The sequence below is a fragment of the Eutrigla gurnardus genome, assembly GCF_963514095.1.
Source record: "Eutrigla gurnardus genome assembly, chromosome: 2".
Classification (NCBI taxonomy): domain Eukaryota; kingdom Metazoa; phylum Chordata; class Actinopteri; order Perciformes; family Triglidae; genus Eutrigla; species Eutrigla gurnardus.
Window position 1 is genome coordinate 3,761,856 of NC_139916.1, and position 23,313 is coordinate 3,785,168.

General features: G+C 42.3%; 1 protein-coding gene across 2 annotated transcripts in view; it reads right to left on the reverse strand.

The window, feature by feature from the left end:
• The window catches only part of igsf21a (immunoglobin superfamily, member 21a), a 173,282-nt gene that overhangs the window by 25,199 nt on the left and 124,770 nt on the right, over positions 1 to 23,313 (reverse strand). For both annotated transcript variants that reach the window (XM_084020896.1, XM_084020897.1), the window contains exon 5: positions 6,510 to 6,625. In XM_084020896.1, the coding sequence (XP_083877022.1) occupies positions 6,510 to 6,625 (116 nt within the window). The remainder of the gene's footprint in view (positions 1 to 6,509; positions 6,626 to 23,313) is intronic.

Sequence of the window (23,313 nt, forward strand, 5' to 3'; positions counted from 1 at the left end):
CTCAAGGAAAAATAGGACGTAATTAAAAGTCGAAATAACTTTGACTTTCCTCACTTTCCCTTTTTTCTTCCTGAGCTTAGTTAGCTGAAGCTGAAAGCCAATCAGCCAATCAGAGGGCTTCCTCTCACCGACGGGTTCCGCCGCTGACATGTTGCAAAAAAACCAACAACTCATGGCCACAGAGGCCTGTGATTGACCGACGGAGTGTCAGAGCCTTTGGAGAGAGAGAGAGAGAGAGAGAGGGCAAGCCAATCTTAACATACAGCTCACAAGGATGAGTGTTATAGTTATCTCCAGTAATAAATCTCAGAGAGGAGTGATAAAGAGCATCCAAGGGCTTCGGAGACGAGGCTGAATCATGCATGTATAAAAGCCGAATCCCAGACTGATAAGAAAGTTGCCTCAAAAAGCATCCTCCTACACTACAAATCCATTTTGATTTGTTTGTTTTTTCTCTTACAATGGATTCTAATGAGATGCGAAAGGTTATCCCACAGTAACAGAACAAAACACAAAGCTGATGTTTCAGTTGAGGATTAAAGAGTTTATGTTAAATGATGTAAAACACACTTTCATTTCAACGTGTTGGATTTTCCCCAAAGAAATACGTTACTGTGCAGCTTGTTTGGCCGTTTTCATGGATACCAGTTTATAGTGTAACGGGTCTCAAGGCTCGTTCGTCTGTCCATGAAGCTCAAGTAGAGATGAGTAAGTGCGTATAAAGCTGTCGTGATGAACTTATATCTTCACACACACACATTCCTGTATGTCTACCTTTGTGAGGACCCCTAGCCTTGTACACTCAATGCCTGACGCAAACCCTTACTCATGAAAACTAATTCAAACCTGATCCTTTAAACCAACCTGAACCCTCAAACAGGCCTTTGAAAAAGTGAGGACCAGACCAACATGTCCTCACTTTGTTAATTCGGTCCTCACTATGGAGCATGGACAAGACTCTCTCTCTCTCTCTCTCTTACACACACACACACACACACACACACACACACACACACACACACACACACACACACACACACACACACACACACACACAAGTTAAAGTGTGAAAAAGGTAAGGGTAAAGGTAAAAATAAGAAAATATCAATTATGTGAGAGCCTGATGATAAAAATAACATTTGCAGCACAAACACTGTGGAGCTTCCCTGGCTGTTTTGTTTTAATTACTTGGAGGGATTCTTGCTGATCTGCAGCATATTCAGCTATTTTTGTCCTTTCTACCCATTTTTCTCTTCACCTTCTATTAACAGCAGCCATTTTTTTAAAGCAGCGCTTGCAACAAGATGACCCTGTTCGGCTGCTTTCCTGCAGGAGGAAACAGAACGTAACGTATATAGATAGAATAACAGCTGGCAATCTTGAAAACATCAATATCTCGTAGTTTTGTAAAAAGGAAAAAAAAATGTTAACCTACGATGGAAGTTTGAATGGAAACAGACACACTGACGAGCCATTGGGCATGAGAATGTGTGTATCGACACTGCCCCCAGTGGCCAAAAGAATTGTCATTTTTGTTTATGTTTAAAAATGATTCATGACTTTCTGTAAATTATTTTTAAAAGTTTTCATTATCCACTCAGTATCCCTTGTTTTTTTTAATAACATGCTGTAGGGCAAAAAAAAAAATTGTGATTTTTGTCATCCAGTTATGGATGACATATGCAGGACAATCTTTATATCAAGGGTTCCAAAGAATTCATTCAAAATAAGCTAAAACAATTTAATTTATATAACTAGAAATAAACTTAAAATGAGAAATATTGCCAAATGGTCATATTCAGCTGCTTCAGTGAATCAGGCTTGTTTCTTTTGGAAGTTACGATCCACTATTGAGACCAGCCTCGCAACGATATGACATTGAAAATCGAGCTGACGACAGCTCCTTTCTGCAGCGAGCCCCGGGGCAGCGGCGCCGACAAAGACTTAATGAGTTTCAGCAAAAAGGGAGCCGTTTGAAGTCGCAGTCGCACAACTGGGCCAGAGCAGCAACATCCCAGCAAATACTTCCCAACCCAATAATGAGCTTTTCTTATGCTGCATGACTGTGGACAAAAGCATAAATAATACTAACAAATGTGATATTTGTTGCTTGGTCTTCAAACTGAATGGGGATCAACAGTAATTCGTTAAAGTAATTACGTTAAAAACGAGTTTATCTTGTAATTGCCATTTTTTTTACAACCTGTTATAAACGTTGATATGTTCAACTTTGATTTGATCTTTTATCTTTTTATCTTTATATCGACTCATCTTTTTTTCTTTGTTTTTATTAGTATTGTTAATGCTTATCCTTTATAAAGGTTTGATGATGATTATTTCATAACTACGACCACTTGGTATCTCACCTTTAACCCCAGTTTGCCACAGAGCCAACGTGCTGTGATGTAACGGTACACATTTAAACAACCAATCAGATAGATTACACCGGAAACATAGCCGAAAGCAAAGCTCTCATCATATTTTTCTCCATACAAATTCATATTTCTATTGCCACCGGCTAAAGACCTCGTTATGAGATCTCAAAGGAGATTAAAGAGAAGTTTTCAGGACCTGAGAGTAGTGAGACTCTATCCATGAAAGCTGTCAGAGTTTGTTTCCTGGGTTTTGATTTAGGCCAACTGTACAAGGCAACTCTGACAGGCCATGATCCACTCCCCATGGAGGGGGAAGTTACTTCTCCACTTGAAAGTGTTTTCTTTCGGAACTTACAGGCTTGCCGTGATATTGTGCATCCTTTTTAGTCCATTTGCTGATAGGATATATTGAAAAAATGCTAATAAGTGACCCCTGGAATGAGTTCCCATCCAAGCTCCAATAGCTTTTCTGGCTCACACAATGACTACTTATTTTTTTAGTCATTTCCATGCTATGAGAGCATTATCACACAGGTGCTTTTCACTTGTATTCGCTAATTAAACCTCTTCTCAGCACGGCGTGGGCGTGTACAAACTGTGCCTGACTCACCTCCGACTGTCCTGTTTTTTTTTTGCAACTTGTACCTCCGCCATGTTGAAAAGAGAACACATGAAGTTTGGTTGTTTCTGGATTTTCCTTTTCAGAGTACTGTCCAGGAGCTCCGGGTAGATTAGTGGACTCTAGGTAGTATTTTGTTTTTTAATAAAAAATGCTTTTGTCTGCTGAACTCAAACATTTCCTGTGATTAAGCTTCACAATGTGAGTTTTCCTCTCATGTGCTCCGATACAACGACAGCCCACGCAGCTCATTATTTTCAATGAATTCCATGCTTTTTGTCCATTCCTGACACTTTTACTGACTTGGCAAGCTGCGTGTTAACAATCCAAAGCTCTTCCCAGCCTCGAAGCGACGTCTTTAACTCGTGATATGGCATGTCACCTTCCTCACGCTGACACGTGCTCCGTTACTCGCAGGCTTCTTTCATATTCCACATCCTGCACCGCAACAACACAGTCCTCAACTTCCTCATTTCCGGCACTAAAGCCTTCATCAGTACACCACTACATGTCTTCTTCCTTCAAATAATCTGTATTTTGTGATACTTGGGGCTGGATTGCCCTAATAAGAATCATTCATTTATGATTAACCCGATTAATTCATGGTTTCAATTTAATTCATGTTGCACCAAATTATTAAACTACCTAAAAAAAAAGAGTCAGTATCTTTAATCCTAGACGGAAAAGCTCCCAATTTAAACTGTGATGCACTTGAGGAGGTTTGATTTTTAAACTGTTTAAGATGGATTGAGCAAAATATTCTTGTTCAAGTTAAGTTAAAGGACAGATTGAACCCAAACAATGTATTTTGTTTTGGTACTGGTAACTTCATTTAAACTCAGGCAATATTTAGCTACTCTGGTGACAAACACACCTGTCGTCACGGCAACAGGGTGGCGCACACAGTGACTTACCTTTTCATCAATTTTTACATCACATGCTGTGTTTGTTGTCAAACATGCTGTAACGACGTTGTAGCTGCCATTTCCTGCTTCTGTCTTTCATTAACTGGCTTCCCGCAGATCCTTGAAGCATCTTAAATTAGATGTTTTCTCCACAGATTTCTCTAGTTGTTACTTTAAAGATGGTTACTTCACACACGGTCTGTCTTTGCTAAATGTGCCGTGGGCCTCTGTAGATACTTGGGAAGCTTTGATGTTTGCTCTGGGCGTCCATGTTTTCCCAAGCAGACGGACTCGGACACGTTTAGATTGGAAGTCAGGAAATAATCAATCATTGACTTCCGACTTTCAATTAATTACATTAGTTTAGAATCGTGCAACAAAGCTCTGCATGTTTTTTGATCTGGAATTACTCATTTTCAACCCACTTGTGCTAAATATTAGAATTGATCGTAGATTAAACTGATCCTTGTTGGTGCAAGCCAGCCTCCATCAAAGCTTTCTTCATGTACTTCTGACGCTCAAACCTCCTTGCATGTGTAATTCAGGCGGCGTCTTAGATTTATTTTTAAAGAATAAGAAGGATTGACTATGAAATGATATCGTTGTGCTTAGGTTTATGAAACAGACTGTAGTGCTACTTATAGTTCTTGAGCATTAACATCTTAATCTGTCTGCACAAAGCTTCTTTGCATCCTGAGGCAACATGAAAACCTTTCAATGTATCTCATACAAGATAGTACGATTTCCTGCAATCTGCAAATACATAGGTGAAAGTAAAGAGAGGCCGAATAGTTTCTCAAATTTTTGATTTATCTCACTCGCTTGCTGAGTCATTGACAAAGCTAATTACCAGCGACGTGACTGACACCGAGGTGGTCCGGGCTTTACTGTCCAGCTGAAACCTTTCAGATCCCCCGCCCCTTCCCCCCTATAAGCTCCGGAAAGAGGATCCAGCGGTGCTGAGCTTTAATGGCTTTAGACCCCCCCCCACTGTGACATCACAACAGGGGAGAACCTCAACTCATCTCACCCTCAACCAGGCGACACCTGAGAGACGGAAATCATATTCACCTTGTTCACCTCTCACTGCGCTCATAATTGCAGGATATAGGTGTGCTGGGGGTCCGGACTCCATTACCATGCAACCCCATGGACGATGATTAATGACCGAGCGGGAACAAACAGCGAGCCGCCGCTCTCAAACAGCGTCCGTAAGCTCATATGCCACCAAAACACACAGATTGTACGCCTCGGATAGTTTTGCAAGACCTTGTCTTGCACTTCAAAAAAGTTGAGGCGGGGAAAAAAAAAGTGACTCTGAAGTATTCGCTTTATTGCACATTGGTGATGTCACGTGTTCGGCTTCGAGTGTGACCATCAATAACACTAATGTGTCTTGTTTCTGTTATCTGATACCTGTTTTTTAATGACGTATAGCATGACTAAATTAGCGCCTGCAGTCAATCAAAGAATCTGTAATGAATGTAACACCGGTGACAACAGCATGTCTGTGTCTCACCGGACGCCATACGTATGACGAGTCATTAAGCGCACAATAATAAACGTAATTCTTGCTTTTTAATGTCTCATTGTACACGTGTAGTCTGTGCTGACTGCTTTATAAATGCATACGTGTGAAAATGCTACGTTCAGAGGGAATGAATGGTGGGCGAGTCAAACGAACACAGGACTTGCAGCCAAGAGACCGGTGTTCATGTCCCAAAAGAAGTTATTTCATAGTAAGTTTCATATTGACTTATTTTATGTACTTATTTTAAGCTTAACTAAGTGGTTTCGTTGCCTCAACTTGAAGCGTTAAAGCTATGGTCTACGACTTCAGACTATCAGTCTTACGCCTGCATAGAAATTGACCAATGGGAGCCATTGCTCCGGAAGGCTTCCATTGGCTCGTACCCTCCATCCAATCCCCTAGTCTCCCCTGCTCGTCATCATCCCGCCTTGTCCCCTCTACTCCCGCCTCATCCAATCATGGAACACTGAGGGGAGGGGTTTAGTTGGAGGGGGTGGGATGCTTTTTTCAAATCTGTCTCTGAGGCTCAACTGATTTTCAGAATGTAGACCATAGCTTTCAGTGTTTTCGTGTAAAGCAAACATGAATTCATGCAATTTATATGATGTTTGTAAGATTGCTGATGTTGATGTGCTTATTTGAACCTAAATCAAGTGCTTTTGTTGCCTGAATCTAACTGTTTTAACGTTCACAACGACATGGGCGAAAGTGACATGCAAAAGATTAAAAATGCGTTATCATGATGAACTCCGGATCCGGTTGGTTCATGCATGGCACGGAGCTTTGTATCCACCGGCATCTCCTTGCAAATGGATGTGTGTGTGGGAGGCAGCGAGATCAAAGATTGTGCTGTTGGTATGCAACTTTTGAATCCTGTTAAAAGAGCATTTTTACTGGAATGTTCAAAAATATTATTACTCCTAGAAGTCTGTGTGCTTATATCTAAAAAAAGAAAGAGGCAAAAGAAAGAAAACCCCCGTCAGCAATATGCAATGCTGCTTCTCCTCTGTGTAAACACCAGGGATCTGTGTGCTGTGAAGGCGGGTCCCTGGTGGACGAGGCGGCGTGGTGCGACTCACCGACGGGGCCGGCTTCCCTCCTTTGGCAGTGCAGACGAGGGTGAAGTTCTGGGCTTGGTATCGACTGAATGGGGCCGGAGTGTTCTCTGCCACCACTGATATGTTGTTCGGAGGCGCTGTGGACGACAGGAAGAAAAGCTCCGTGAATCAATATCCAAGAATAACAATTGATGGGAAACAAAATGCAGCTGCTTTCCCTTTTTGCTCAGTGCAATCCAGGAGTCATGATAAGTGGCCCTAGAATGTTATACATGTGAGTGGAGGCAGACCCGCTTCATCCAACCTGCAGAGACTCCACCACTCAGAATGGTAACTGAGTGGTCGGGACAATATGTTCAGAACTCCCCCAGGACTCATGTGAGTCGGATGAGGCTGATAAGGTAGAAAATCTCATACATATCACATCACTAACCCTCCGCCTGGATCTCTCCCGGGATCCAGTATCGAGTATGTCATGGCAGTGAAGCGGTGGGGGAGGGGGGGGGGGGACCATGTGAGCAAGAAGACCACGTTTCAGAGGGAAATGAATGGAAAAGCTCCGGTGGGAAAATCAGCTGTTCAACATGCAGTCTGACTCAGAAGTCCCCGGTGCACGGGGGCTTAAATATGAATGTGAACACTTCACGGGGGCCATATTGTGGCTATTTCGGGGGGGGGGGGGGGGGGAATCAACAAAGCGACGACTCTGCAGCCAGATGATGATGGCCAGCTGCACGAGGGCCACTCGAGTTCTGATGAGGGCCGCCGAGTATCCGAGACATTTTTCACAACATTAGCTGAAGAGGCGCCGAGAACGCGCATGCTTTTTCCTGTTTTCTGCACATCTGCGTGTCGTCTCGTTATGAGGCTTTTCATGCGGCGGCATGCAAAGCCGTCTGGCTGCATTATCACCCTACGGAGTCGAGCACTTTGATTGCATTCTCTATTTAGCTGGCTGGACATCATTAAAGGGACACTTCACCCATTTTCATGAAGCTTTCTAACATTAGAAACCCGGTATGTTTGAAGACTACAACACAAGTTCTTCATGTTTTCAACCCGCCTGTAGGGGGCAGCACCCACTGAGACTACAGACCTGTTACATACCAGTGGTGGGACCCACTGAGGCTACAGACCTGTTACAGACCAGTGGTGGGACCCACTGAGGCTACAGACCTGTTACAGACCAGTGGTGGGACCCACTGAGACTACAGACCTGTTACAGACCAGTGGTGGGACCCACTGAGGCTACAGACCTGTTACAGACCAGTGGTGGGACCCACTGAGACTACAGACCTGTTACAGACCACCTATTTAGACTGAGAAGATGTGGGAGGGAGAGTCTCTCTGGAAGATACCATTCCTGCATCCGCGAGTTCCCGCTTTTATAGCGGATTCAGCCGGGGTAACGGGAAAAAAGGTCACACGTCTTTTTTATTCACGTGTCACTTAAATCCATCAAGCGGTTTTAAACAGACACGCCGCGGAAAATTAATTGATTCAAAGGTGGGGGTTGATGGGGGGATTTAAGCCGCTGGTCCGGGGTGCCTCTGTGTTTCCACACCTCTTAATTGCTTATTGATGGGATTCATATGGTAGTAAATTAACCTTCCAACACTCCATTAGCTCAGTGACAAGCCTGTCTCAACCCAGCACATGATAAGCTGTCAGAGGTGTCTGTTCCCGACCAATCATTCACAAGTACCCGACACAAGCAGCGGCGGCAAGTGGCCCTCTGGCGAAGTCGCTCCAATATGCAGAGCGTTTGTATTCTGACAATAAAAACAATCCAACATTAATAGATTCATAATATTGATTGCTCTGTTCCATAAAACAGAAGAATGGTTTTCCTCGGTTTTATGGAACAGAGCTGGCCGGTAAGTCTAGTAAGTATATTGTTTAATGCCGTCTGGCGCTCCGAGTGCTGCTATACTATACATAAAAAAAATATATGATGATTCATTTTCACAATATTAGCAGCTGTAAACGCAAAGAGATGGCAAGGAGAGTGCATTTCATTTAGACAAAGCTAATCTCATGAAATCCAATTTTTATTAGATTACAAATAATTACTGTCAAATTGCAAAGTTTCCACTTGGCTGATAAGTATTGATAACCCCCCCGCCACAAGTACTTCACCAAGTACTAATAAAGGCGTTTGTTTCGTACACAACCTTCTGGTCAGGGTAGTTGAGGATCGATCGGGGTTTTCTGCCCCGACTGACCAAACACGGCAGTAAAAAAAGAATATTTGACGTGATTAAAAACAACACCCAGCATGCACAGCAGCTCTTTGCAAACACAACAAGCCAGTATAGGATTAAGATGCTTGTCTGGGATGATGGAGTCTAAGCCTTTCATACCTCATTTAATTGCGGCTCTGCCTTCGCCCACTTGTTAAGAGCTTGTGCTAATTTTTTACCCCCCCTTGTTTTATTTTATTCACGTGCTGCACTTCTTTGTGTTAAGCTGCCTGTCGGGTGTGTTTAACAGGGTCAGTATAAGTCACTTACAACAACAGACGCTTAATGAAATGCATGATCCTGATACAGGTTGGTCAGAACAGGGAAAACGAATGAAGCAAAAATACATAAATACATTGCTTTATGTTTGCTAAACAATGTGTAGAAGTCTTGGGGGCAAAGAAACTTTTAGAAAAAAAAAATAAAAAAATATCAATAGCTTCGACATTCTTCTGGAGGTTTTTTCTTTAAAGACTCCAAAGATTTCAAACGCTCCCCGAACCACCTCTCCCTTTTCCTTTACATCATAAAAACTACACAAACGTACTCCTGCTCGTGCATTCAGATTGCCACACAATTTATTTTATTTCTCTCAGAATTGATTTCAACCTTGTGGGACTTGTATATTATTGGTTTATGGCTTGAGATAGAGAAAAAAAGGCTTTCACATTACTTTACCCAGAGTTTCACACACTTTTTTTTTTTTAAAAAGTGAGAAAACATTGCAACCCAATTGTGAGAAGAACAAATTTGCATGTAACTGAATGTTCCTGGCCACATTATCTTGAATAGCTAAAGCAACCATTCAAAAATATTGAAAACATATACACATATTAAATACTTTATAAATGAGAAAAAAATTGTATTTAGCAGGCTCTCAATCTTAATTTCCTCTAATGAATGAAACCAACACGCATATTCTGGCCTTTTACATTAGAACAATATGAACATTCAGGCTATGTGGCTAAAAGGTGTACTGCATAAACAAATGTTTTAATAAGAATATGGAAGAGATCACATGTATTTGCTGAGCCCAAATCAAATCAAATCAAATCAAATCTGCCGCCGGTCCCGACCCACTCTTTTGGGATGGACTGACTTGACCCATATGTCCAGTTTTGGCGACCTTGTGGACTTGTGGTAATAACCTTGTATGAAGCTCAACGTTACAGAAACTGTTAGCCCATTCATGTTTTCACCTGACAAGAAGAACATTTGACTTAAATCTTAAATAACTTTGCTTTAGCTCTGCCAAACATGTGCTGTATGAACTGCTGGCTATGTTCCATTAAAATCACATGAATACAGATCCGGGAACATAAAAGCAGGACACTGCAAATGTGTAAAACCCCCCCAAAAACGAGGCCTGCAGTCCTGTGAGCCTTTTCTTCTTTTTTCCCAATGTTCAGAGTTCACTTGCGCACCGCTGCATTAAAAGCAGCATTTACTTCCTTTTGCAGCAGCGCTGTGCCAGTTACTTCAATAATGATCTCTTCCTCTATCGCTCGCTTACTCCTCCTTGTTCTATATCCTCCAGCGGCACGAGCCTGCGATCTTTCAAAATAGAAAACGAGAAAGAAAAAACACAACAAATGCAAATGGGATTGTAGAGAACAGGAGCATGTTTAATGCTCCCGAGAGACTGCTTTCCCTGGCCTCATAATTACGGGATTTAGGGCTTTGGAGACAGCTGGACTCACAAGAAGCACTCCCAACATCCCCTCGTACTAAGCACCCTGGCCTCGAGTCCACGTCTCGGGGGGTTTATTTATCGTGGATGAAGGTGGTGTGTGTGGTAGTGTGTGTGGTAGTGTGTGTGTGTGTGTGCAGGATGGTATAAAGGAAAAGGCCCGAGGTCATCCCTAGCTTACTTTTTACTGACAGTAAATATATATAAATATTCGATGAAGCTGTGATTTTATTGTGAGCCAAAGAGTCCTAAAGTAATCAATATGACTTTTGAAGTGGTTCACCGAGTTAAACGATGCCGCGATCTCGCTGCAAATGTTTTCACGTTCGCCCTCTGATAGACGTCCAAGGTAGGCCTTTACTTACTTTCTCATGGAAGGCAAATATTACACCCTGAAGAAGTTATCAGCCCCAAAAGTTTGATTCAAAAAGGCGGTTTTGCACCTCAGGTGAAGGCATCAGCTGATCATGTATATGGAGTGGGTTGAGTAATATTTATGAATAAATGATACGGAGGCTCCGAACTCTTGACTTTGATGAAGGCAGAACCAGATCCACGTCTTCCGTGTATACCTTTCACTATCAAAGCCTTTGAATGAGTTGTCACCCCCTTGTATCTTCAGGCCTCTACACCAGCTGTCACCCAGTGCATGCTGGGATAGTTCTTTTTCTTTTTAGCGAAACTGGATAAGTGGTTGCTGAAAAGGGATGGAACAATCGGACACATTTTGTTTCAAAGTAATTCAAGTAACGTCATACTTGACATTTTAGCTTCAGTTCCGAGTGGCTTTACTTCCTCCACGTGAAAGCTGGCATGATTTTCGTCCCCAAATTGACGTTCAAAGAGCAATCACAAAAGGAATATGAGGCAATAATTGAGCAACGGCTTTCAATATCACACAGGTACCGATCACCTGACTTCATTCTCTTACGCTTTTAATGAAGCTTTCAAACACAACTTTCCTTCAGTTTTTTTTAAAGTGGGAATTCATTTGGATTTATTTTCCAAATAAAAACAAAAACGCTTGAATAGATTTGACTTCTCTCAAGCGATCCCCCAAGTATACGCAAGGTCGTAGAGGTGTCACGGTGTCATCGATGTGCAACACAATTTCATGTCTGAATCTGGATTTTCAGATATGAAATTGGAAAATAATATGCGCGGACACAAAGAGACACAAGTGGAGCCCCCCAAAAAAGAATAGGTACAAAACTATTTCCTTCCTCTTAGTGCCAAAGTGCCAATATCACACTGTGTCTCTGATGTGCAGATCTGTAACAAAAGCCAGAGAGAGAATACAAATGCTGTGTTGAGGTGATGTAGTGCCCTTTACAAGAATCTGTCTTCTGAAACTATTGTAGGGTATAATGTTAAAGCTCCCATTATTACACACTGTACGAGTCGCCCCTCGCCCATGTGGGCCTCCACCGATGTCACATTAAAACCTACATCCAGTGTGATGTTCAATTATCTGTTCAAAGTACGAACAAACGCTTCTCTTTTGCTCTCAAGGCGGATTTGTAATTAGTCCTAAACACAAAAGGTGAAGGGGTTAAACATGAAGAGTGGAAACAGACACGACGCATTATTGCAAATTAAGCAAGTGGAAATTTCAAATGTCAATTTCATTGACTCTTTTTTCGCCTGATAGCCGTCCCGCTGGAGTCTGGAATGGATGTTAATTGGACCCTTCCTCGAGCCAGTGCTATGATCTCAACTTTAACTCGTAAAGGCTTGAGGATATGATTTTGGCATCCAAAAAATAAAATGAAAAATCAAAACATATTTTGCACCGCCGGTTCTTGGCAACACACAACATATGCGCCACAGTGCTGCTTGATTACTGCCCCGAGGAGAGGAATGTGTAAACATACTTTTTTATGCGTAAACCCATATTTGTGGCGGGACACACACACACACACACACACACAAACTCTCACACACACACACGTGGAATAACAATGCCGTTCTTGTTGGTTGTGTGCCATTTTACTCTGACTGCAAAGTAAACGTACAGATTCATAATAACAAGTATAGAAAATCAGGAAAATTGCATTGGAGTCAAACAAACAGGACTTTCATCCAGCGGACTGGTGTTTGTGTCCTCAAGTTACATTATTGATTTCTATGTGTTTTCCGTATGTATGCTACTAGGGTTGTAAACTATAAACCGATGCGACCGGATATTCGGTTCAACAAGTGAGAGATACGGCTGCATCGGTAGCAGCCTCCTCAATTGATAGGAATTATCAATGAATTCCTAGATGATTCGGTTACAGAGTCATGGATCGGGTATCGCAAGACTTTGAAGCGGTCGCCGGCATTACACCAGCGTCTCTAAAACAACGCGAGAGCTGAAGCTGCCGGCGAAACGCCGTAGCTGGCTAGCTGGTATGAGTGATAAACAAGGGACAACACGGAACATGGAGGAGGTGGAGGTGGAGAGGCGGGCGCAGCACAGGTAGGCGGCTGCGACGCTGCCGTGTGACCGCAGGCACTCTGCGACCGCACGTGAGAGATGGACGGCTTTGAATGTCAATCGCTTGTGTCTCAACCTGCGCCACAAGAGGCGGCCGCAGCACGGGTAGCGTCCACGACACTGTCCTGTGAACGCCAGCCAACCATTCAGACAGACTTTTTTTGGTCCATGTCTAAAAATAAATACATTGACTTCTGGTTTTGTTCTGTTTTTTTTTTTTTGCCAGTGCCATACAGCCACAATGATTGGGGATATGTGGTATTTTACATATGTTACATTGTTTATGCTTTGCTTGTTTTCATACTTATTTTAAGCCCAAACCGTGATGTATTTCCTAAACCCGACTCCATAAAATCACACTAAAAAAAAGCTTGAAATGCATTACGGTGACACGAGGAACGTCCTTAAAATGTTGTGCTATTTATACGCCTTCCCCATGAGATCAGGTTGGAAAAGGAAGGCTCATTGCTCGTGAACGGGAGAAACTGAGCGTGCATCCCAGACTGATTTCAGCTGAGTGAAGCATAAAAATATCACTGCCAAAGTGCTTATAACCCTTATTTTGAGAAGCCCCACGGTCGGATGGGGTATGATTATGGCAGTGGGGGGAGATAGAAGGCAGCCTGAAGAACAATCAACATTAAGTCCTCTCTAGAGGGACAAGAAAGAAAAAAAAAAGTTGAAACGAGCGCTGGCACAAGTCTCAAGTACCTAGCTATAGCTCCAGCTCCTTTTTATCCTCCGACACCAGCGACGCCACAGACAACACTGAAATGCTTTTTAATCACTTTTCTATTGTGCTTTAAGCATTTGCATTTACACCCCCACCCTATTAATGTGTACGGGTTATTACTGTGCTGTCAGCTCGTATCACATCCCAGGCGGGTCGGCGTAGTGAGGGAGACTCCGGTGGCTGTCGGGAAGAGGAAGGGGGACGAAGCACACAGACAAAAGCCGGCGTCGCGTTGAACAAGTTCCCCGGCCCCGAAGCCCATTAATCACATGGATGTTGTCGAGAATACAGCGAGCGTGCACGTATACTTCATGCTCCCTTCTGTCTGTGTGTTTAAGAGACTGATAAATTTATGTGAGCCTTCTTGTCCGTGGAAACACATGGTTCCCATGATGCATTGCTGAGCGAGAGCTAGTAAGTGGCCTTCATTCGAGTGGACACCGTATTGTGGTCTACTACTAAGAGATATGCATCACCCACATAAACACACACACACAAATAATCTTACACAACCCAAAAGCGACTGAGCGAAGGCACAACAGTGCTTTTCCCTCCGGTCCCAGACCCAGACGACGGGAAATACGATATGTCGTGGCTGTATGTGGCTATCCCCGGTCTCTCCGTAGGCCGACCGCTCTCTGAGGGTAAACCAGGCTTGGACTTTACAGCTATGTGCTTATAATGAGGACAAGGGGGACAGAGGAGAGGATTTTGCCAGCGCAGTTAGGAGGCTTGTTCCAGACGGGACAAAAGGGAGAGCTTTTTTTCTCCCAAATAGCAGACAGTGGCAGATGGGACTTACCCTGCACCCAACCCGGCATCAATTAAGCTGTGACTGGCACCCTCATCCCTAAAGTCCATGTTTTTTGTGTTCAAGGGCAAGGGGTTTAGGTTTGGTAATCTGATACAATTTGGCCCCTTTACCTCCGGGCCTCACCCAACAATCCCTTTTGGCGGGTTCGGCAATCCAAAAAGGCGTTGACACACAAATATCTTGATCAGTATTGCCGATGTGACTGCTGGTTGGGATGTTTTTATAGCACTAAATTTACAGTGCAAGAGGGGGGTAAAATGAGGGCTGTAAAAGTTATATGAGGCCAAAGAGAGTCACTTGAGGTAGTGAAGTATCCATCCTTCATTTCTCAGTTCTGGCCCTCGCACACATGAGTAATCCCCCGGAGGCGTCTTTGAGAAAATCTACATCAAAACGCCTGCAGCCAGACGGCCAAGGAGCTCCGCAAACATCGATATAGTATACATGGCGTTCAGGGACAGGGGTGGGTGGGGGGACGGTTCATATTTCAGGCTGACATGTGGGGTTTGTTGATGGGGCGCTTATGACCAAGACAAATGGGTGACCATGCATCAAGGATGTCTCTTTTCAAACTGGATGAAAACCAGACTGGCAGAACTACTTTCATTACCTCGATATGTTTAACCTGTTCTTGACCATAGACTGGATATAAATATATATACAAGGAAAGGACACAGTTTAAGTAATTGTTTGTTGTTGTTTGAATCCTCGGTATTCTGGCCGTCGCCATCTCAGATCTTTGTATCAATAAGGGACACAATAGGGTGGATGTAAGGAATACCGAATGCTGAATAAAGCATTTATTTATTTTATTTATACACTGGAAGATTTGGTAGTAACTGATCAAGCGCCCTCAAGCAAACTTTGGTTTATTTGCAACACGTTATTTTTTTCTCACCACCTTCTGTCTGAACCCCTATCCCGACCATACCTTGCTTCATCATCTTCCTCGAATTTGGACCATAATTTACTAAATAATCATCCTGCTGCATTGAAAAAGAAACTGGTGATTGAGAACACAAACTCATGTCATTACAATGTCTACTGAGATAATAGTGAGCTTCTTTTTGCAACCAGAGGAGTCGCCCCATGATGGCCAGTGGAAATAATGTTCCAGTTATCACCCAGATGCCCAAATCTACTTTGCACAAGCACTGGACAATTGTGTTTTTCATAATAGGCCTTCCATTACTTCGGACTTCGGATCTGCCTGCCATTTTTTGGTGAAAATGCATTTGTCCAGTGAGACGGCTGCATTTTACCTCCTTAACCCTTTTAGAATCCTCTCACTGTTCAGATGGTCAACGACAAAATCCCTAAATTGCCATCACTGTGGCACCCAGCACAAAAGCAATAATTTCCCCAGCTATTGAACACATCTCAGACCCGTTAACTAGTACCATGATAATATACTTTACTCTTGCTTCTAATCACATTCATTTCTTTTCTTTTCATTAATTTAGTCTGAAATAAAGTTAATTGAATAATAAATACACTGGTAAGAAGAGGTTTACATAACAGAACATAAGAGCTTTTAATATCAAGGTTTGTTTTGTGAACAAATACATAAGAGTTCCATAATAGTTCTAGTCTCTTCTTGTATAAGCCATCCAGTTCACCGGGTACTTTACAAAACGGTGATAAAATTGATATAGTTTGCAGATCAGACAAAAGCCGTACATTTGTGCATTTTCCTGAGATGGTGCCAGTTATCCTTAAATGTGTGGGAAGGGTTGTGTGTGTGTGTGTGTGTGTGTGTGTGTGTGTGTGTACATGTGTGTGTGTGATTGATGACTTTTCAAGGAGAAAACAGTCTTTTGAACAGTACTCAGACCTCTAATGGCCCACTCCATGAAAATTACACCTATTTTAATCTTGTGAAGACAGTGAGTGTTAAAAATCACCCTCAAATATTAACTATTAAAAATGTGTTGTTTTAAATGTGTTTGTTTTTTGAAGATTTGATGTGTTAGACACTCTTTTCAAGAAAGGCTTGGGCTTTCTTGGCTATTTTGACTGTCTTACTTTCTTTTCCTCTTGTTTCGGCAGCCAACACACACTTTAAACAAAATAAATCTAAACTCTATCTGAACACGGGCACTTGTTCCAGACTGTTTTTGCTTATAAATAATTCAAACAAGATGTACCATTTACTATGATGCCCAGGAGCCACACTGTGCCAATCACACTCCAACTCATGTCACATTATTATAGTGACTCTCCAATACAATCACACCTCAACTGTACCAGCGCTTGCATTCAAATATTCATGGTGTTTTGGGGCTTCTTTTGAATAGCAGGCGGTATCGTAAACAGCAGGAATGATGAGGGACTCCGAGATGACATGTGACAAAGTCATTATGTGACCTGTGGTGAGCGGCAATCTGGGGTGGATTTTGCAGGTTCTTACGTGATGAACTGCAAAAACAAAAACATTTGGTTCCTCAAACTGAGCTATACGCAAACCCAGCCTTCATCAATCCCATCATAGCATTCGGAGATATACAGTAGGCATGTAATGATTCTGTAACAAGCAGTGACTTAAAGGGACATACTGTTATCAGATAGTGGGAAATGTGAGATGCCCAAATGTAAAGCCCTTAAAAATAGTGTTTTTTCATAATACTTCCTCCATTCTAAGTACAAGTATCATGGATTCATGAAACAGGTAATCCTCTGTACACCTGCCCGCTGCCATTTAAACCATGACAAATCATCCCATCCTAAATGCCACCCAACGTTGATACCGTTCACATCTGTCCGTCTGACATTCTGCCGATGTTCTCGTCATCACTTTCTCCTCGCTGACCATAAGAGCACACACGGCTCTGCATATAAAAGGATCTAAAGCCGGCTCTGTAATTACTTAACAGCGTGGTCCTGTTTGAAAGAAACTTGACGTAGGAAAGAACAATGCAAAGCAGCCGGCGGATGCAGCATGTTCTCGATAGTGTCAAGGCTGTTCCATTAGGGACGTGTGCAGAATGGGACTGTCTGAAGTGTCTAACTTCACACATTAAAGGGATAAAAAAAGGTTTATCAAGTGTGAATAATAGTCCCTTGTGCTGCATTTGATTGATGGGTCCTTTCTGGTGAGTAATCCACTCTGGAGAGAATGGAGAACTTAAAGCTGATGGCATGTTTCAACAATGTTCATTAAAGTGTGCAGCCCATTAAAGCTCCTAATGGTGCCGGACATTTACTGTACAATTGTAATATTGCTGCACCGGCTAGAGAAATAAGTAATGTATGGAGTCCTTCAGTAGTCATGGGGGTATTTGTGTCAGACCCTATGTCGCTATTGTGTTACCCTTGACATGACATTATTAGTCAATGCTGAGCTATATGTGACCTCCCACATCCTGGCAGTTGATGACAGGTGAATTGTATAATTATTATTTTAACATCAAGGTAATGACGCGTCAATTCAATCATGTTGTGTTTTGTGAATAGCAATGCTTTGTCACATGAATGAGGCGTTTGGAGAAACTGCAGTGGAAAGCCACCCGCATGATCTTAGGTTCATGTTACAGGTTATTTCCTGTTTTAGTTCCCTTCCTCTTGTGTCTTGTGTTCTTTTGCTTGACTTCCTGTTCCAAATCAGTCACTCATTCACTACTTCCTATTCACTATCCAGGGAGTTTTATGTAGTGAGCTCATTTGGAAAAAAAAAAGAAGAAAAAAAAAAAAAGCCAAAATAAATACCTACGTACTCTTTTGTAATAAATACATATTATAAGCTAATTTGTTGTAATGTATGTTCCCCTCGTAAGCAGTAATGCTGCGTATGTGTCTCTGGCTTTTATTGTGAAAGGTAACAACGAAAGTTTTTCCTTTGCACTTTTTTCCTTTACTTTTTTAGTAGCTTGCCTCCTCAGCTGGTAAAAAACTGACAGGGAACAACAAACTGATTACAGCTCACTTTTTTTTGTTCGTTTTACCTGCCTGCCTCCTTTTTTGTGGGCATTTGCGTCCTCTTTTGCCTGGGGATGGGGGTCAAAGAAAGGTGGGACTCTAAACCCTGAGTATTTGAGACCATAACAGTGTTATTTTGAAGTGCTTTAGTAGTTTGCATACACATAGCTGAACCTTGAAGTAGTTTCGTTGGTGAAACTAATCAAGTGATTTTTGTTTGAAAAGACACTGCAACTACCCAGCAGGGGTAGGTAGAAAGTGTAAGTGTCATGTGACTCTCAGCCTCACTGGTCCGACCAATCACAGGGGGGAAGCATGCAAAACTAAAAGCACAGCAAATGGGGAAAGAAACTTCCCCGGCGGTTCACATTGCTGTCTGGATGGTTGCAGAGCAACACGAACACACAGCGCCACAAAATGTGCAGCCAAAGGCAGATGGCGTGGGATTTGATTTGATTTGTAGTAACGATACAGATAAATAATAAGAAACGTTTATTTGTTGACACATCTGCGGGGATTTAACGGACCGGATGAGGACGTTTTCACAGTCGGAAGCAGCTGATAAAGATGCTGCAACAATCCAATTCATTTATAGGTCGATGCAGAATTCATTTTTAATTTGGATTTCAATGGCAGTGATGGATTCAAATGATTTATTTGCTTATTTTAAGCACGATCCCATTGTTGGTGCACCTTCCCTGAACTCGGAGCGCCATCGAGGAGGTGAATTAACCAACAGCAGCCCAACATCGACCAGAGCCTTCAGCACCTCGGGGCGAACCTCATCCAACACCTGGCAACTTGCTGCCGGGGAGCTCCCTAACTACCTCGGAGACCTCTGCAGGGACACGGCGAGGCTTCCAGCCCCTCCTCCTCCTCCTTCTCCACGGAGGGCATGTTGGGTGGGTACTTTTTCCACCAGTCGACAGTAACTGCACTCAGTTCTCCTTCCCACTTAGGAAATGTGACATCACGTATCACATATTTATATGATTTATTAAAAAAATTTAGCAATTGTTTCATTCTTCATTGATTTTCTATGGGAGTTTGGAGTGAACCATTTAGTCACTATGCAACAAATGGCTGGAATAAACTACCTGAAGATGTAAGACTTGCCCCAACTCCACCACTTTTAAAACTACAGTGAAAACTTTTATGTTCACCTTAGCTTTCTGCTAAATCTTTTAACGTCTGCACTGTTTTTTTATTGTCCATTGTATTGCAAATATGTTTTGTTTCTCCTTGTTCCAACTTTCTGTAATGCATTTTAATTTTGCCTTTATTTTCTTTTAATTCTTCTATTTGTTCACTTTATTGTATGACATGTTATGATGTGAAGCACTTTGGGTCTGGCTTGTGTATGAAAGGTCCTATACAAATGAAGTTGCCTCGAACACCGAATGAGTCGTGAATTCCTTGATGATAGCATCATGCTTTCGAATCGTGAATGATTGAAATCTGGTTTAAGGGGTTTTATTAAATTATGGTAAAACATCCATCCATCCATCCATTGTCTACCGCTTATCCTGTATTTAGGGTCACGGGGGGGCTGGAGCCGATCCCAGCTATCATTGGGCGAAGGCAGGGTACACCCTGGACAGGACGCCAGTCTATCACAGGGCCAACATGTAGAGACAGACAACCATTCACACTCACATTCACACCTACGGGCAATTTAGAGTCATCAATTAACCTATCCCCATCCTGCATGTCTTTGGACTGTGGGAGGAAGCCGGAGAACCCGGAGAGAACCCACGCTTACACGGGGAGAACATGCAAACTCCACACAGAAGGAACCCAGGGCCGACCCGGGGATCGAACCCGGGACCCTCTTGCTGTGAGGCGAGAGTGCTACCCACTACACCACCGTGCAGCCCATGGTAAAACATAAGTATGTTAAATCCTTCTAAGATGAAGAAGATCCATATTTCATGACTAGGAGAACACTTTTTAGTGGGTTTAAATCCCATCCCTCTAGTTTGAACCATTCTTTGAAGAGGACATTAGTTATCAAATGTAGATGGGAAGGACGGTTCTACAGAAAGCCCGGAATGCATTGCATTCATTTCATCACGTCCCATTAAATGAGGCATTGGTGCACCTGTATTTCCTAAGACTTCATTACTGCGGCGCGTCTATCAATATTTACTGCGGCCCGGCAAACATTATGATTGACACTCCTCCTCACAAAAAGATCAAAAATCCACAAACCAAAGTTGATTTAATTTCTCAGAGGGACCGAGCGTAGCCTCCGGATCCAGGCCCTTCCCTCAAAGCTTTGCTTGTCATACGACTGTTTTGTTGATCTTTATCTTTTTTGTTTGTTTGTCGGAGGCGATTACACGAAGCACTGCGACGATTCCAATCGGAAGCTCAAGATAAATACGCCCTGTTTACAGTGAATTGTGCCCAGGAAGGATTTTACAAAAATGGTTTTGTCAAACAGTCCAAGATATGAATAATCTGTTTGATTAACTGCTTGAAGGGGAAGAAAGTCAGATTTTTTTCCCCTTGAAAACATTTTTTTTTTGCATTCCTCCCACACCTGACATCACATTTCTAACCTGTGATGATCCAGTGGTCAAAACTCTCATTTTAGATTTGCTTATTAAAAGAAAAATCATTAGAAAAGGGATGAGTGAATGACTGAATGAATAAATGCATTAAAGAATAAATGAATCAGTCCTTCACCTCCATACTACATCAGCATTTGATACAAATGTAAATCATTAGCATGGAAATGACATTTGATCACTTCACGGCCACACATTACATCTTCAACTCCTACAGGAAATATTCATGAATGCATTGGCTCTTATTTTGGCTGTAGAAACTGAAAGATTTAAGTAGGAGCTGAAAACATTTTTCATTTTTAAAAATAAATTGAGCCCTCGCGGTGCAGAGGATCCTTTCAAGCCCAGAAATGATGACTAGCATCCCGGTGATCCCGGCCTCCCTCTGTGCCATAAAGAAAACCCAGTTTTTTAACTTTGCACTTAAGTTTTAATAAAAAAGTTTTAATAATGCATCCAATATATTATAAAAGTTTCCCAATAGCCAGCACTGAGAATGTTTTCACACCAGAAAAAAAGTAAATATTTCCATCTTTCAACCACACTGACAAATTGTTCCCCCTATCTCATATACATTTTTTCCATTTTGACAATTGAATCTTTGAACATGGCAGTTCAGAGAACTTCTCGTAACATCCCGTGGCGGCTAATTCAGTCGCATGAGCTCAGCCAAAAAAAAAAAATCCCATTTTCAACTCAAGCTATGTCACACTCAGCAGATTGGCTCTCAATTAAATGTGAAGCTTCTGCTCTCCGACACACGACGTGGGTTTTGTTTCACCAAACGCCTTTTAATTGCTAAACTAGTTAGAAATGCCATTGACATTTTCAAGGGTGATGACAGTTGTGGGACTGACCCGTGTCGTGACACCGCAAGATCCGGCGGCGGAATGGGTGAGAAAATAAAAGCCCTGTTAAAAGTGGATGCACGACCCTGCTTCGTGCCACAATAACAGTAAAATTATTTTGTAATATTCCATTCAGCTATATACCATGTAGTAAAATCCAAAAAGGAAAATGAGGACAAAATGGGATGAACTATAAAGTCATGGTCTGGGCTTTGATTTATGGGCTGTGGCCTCTTGTTAAAAGGCAGGTTAAGCAATTGTTCCATGCTGCACTACACCTGCCGCTTTCCATTCTCCGTATAATGATCCCGTTCCAGGGGAAAGATCTCCGCGGTGTTCCTCCGAATACGAAGAGACACGGAGGTGGGGAGAAAAAAAAGACTCTCACTGACCTGCTTCGCATTTGAGGGGTCATGAATTTAGCAATTTCCATGCCTTCATATTAACTGCACATGTGGAGGAGCTACTTCACTGCAGCGCCCTGCTGCCGGAGGTTTTGATTGCAGCTTTCCTCGAGGACTTCGCCGCGTTCCCCCAAACGCCAAAAGCTATAATTAGGATGACCAGATTACACCGATTTCCCCCTGGAAATTGCTCTGATTCAGCCAGGAGTTTGAACCGCTGGTCAGGTTTCTACGCCGTGTGTTTGCAGAATACATGCGTCTGTGTTTGTAGGGGCTGGACGTTATCTGAAGTTTAAGGACAGATGTTATAAGGGCTGAATTTTCAGGGTGGGATTTCATATTTTCCTATGCAAACAAAGATGTGGAATTGGGCTGCAACCGTTGCCAGAAACAGAACTTCTGGATCGCTGCTGCAGGGTTATTCCCTGTATAGAGAATTTAAAGATTAAAAACACACCACTGCATTAAGGTTGAGTATGTCCTCACTAGAATAACGGCTGTTCTAGTATGTATATATATATATATTTGTAATATATCATTCTTTACTTTTCTGTGGATGTGTAGCTGATATATAACTTGCCTCACTTTGTTTTTGCCATGAGAAGTGCGGATTAAAACAGTTTTTTTTTAACTAGGGAAAGGCTAAACGAATATTTCATTTGAATATAAAAACATTTAACATCCTTTTTCAATAGTTCACACAGAATCGAGGGGATTGTGGGGATTTCTATTCAAACCGAAGCTCGAGGAGTAGACGTGTGCTAATCAATGCAAGAAATGATGTCTATGTCAGGTTTTTTTTTTTTTAATACTGAGATCATTTAGTTGCAATTCGAGTCCTCGCTGCTGAGGATGCACAACATTTCCCAAAGTCAATCAAGTGCAGAATTGATGCACGAGCATCCGTATCTCTTCTTTCTAGAAAAACAATACAACACTATCACGATGATTGAAACTGGCAAATTAAGTGTTTTCAGAAGAGCTCGTTTACGGTGATTGACAGGCCGAACCATCAAAGCATCGCCGCTGGCTCCTCCGGTGTAATACGCATGATCAACCGCTATTATTGACTGCTGAGTAATTTGGGATTTCACATTTCCACTCTAATATGGCATTGACTGAAGCC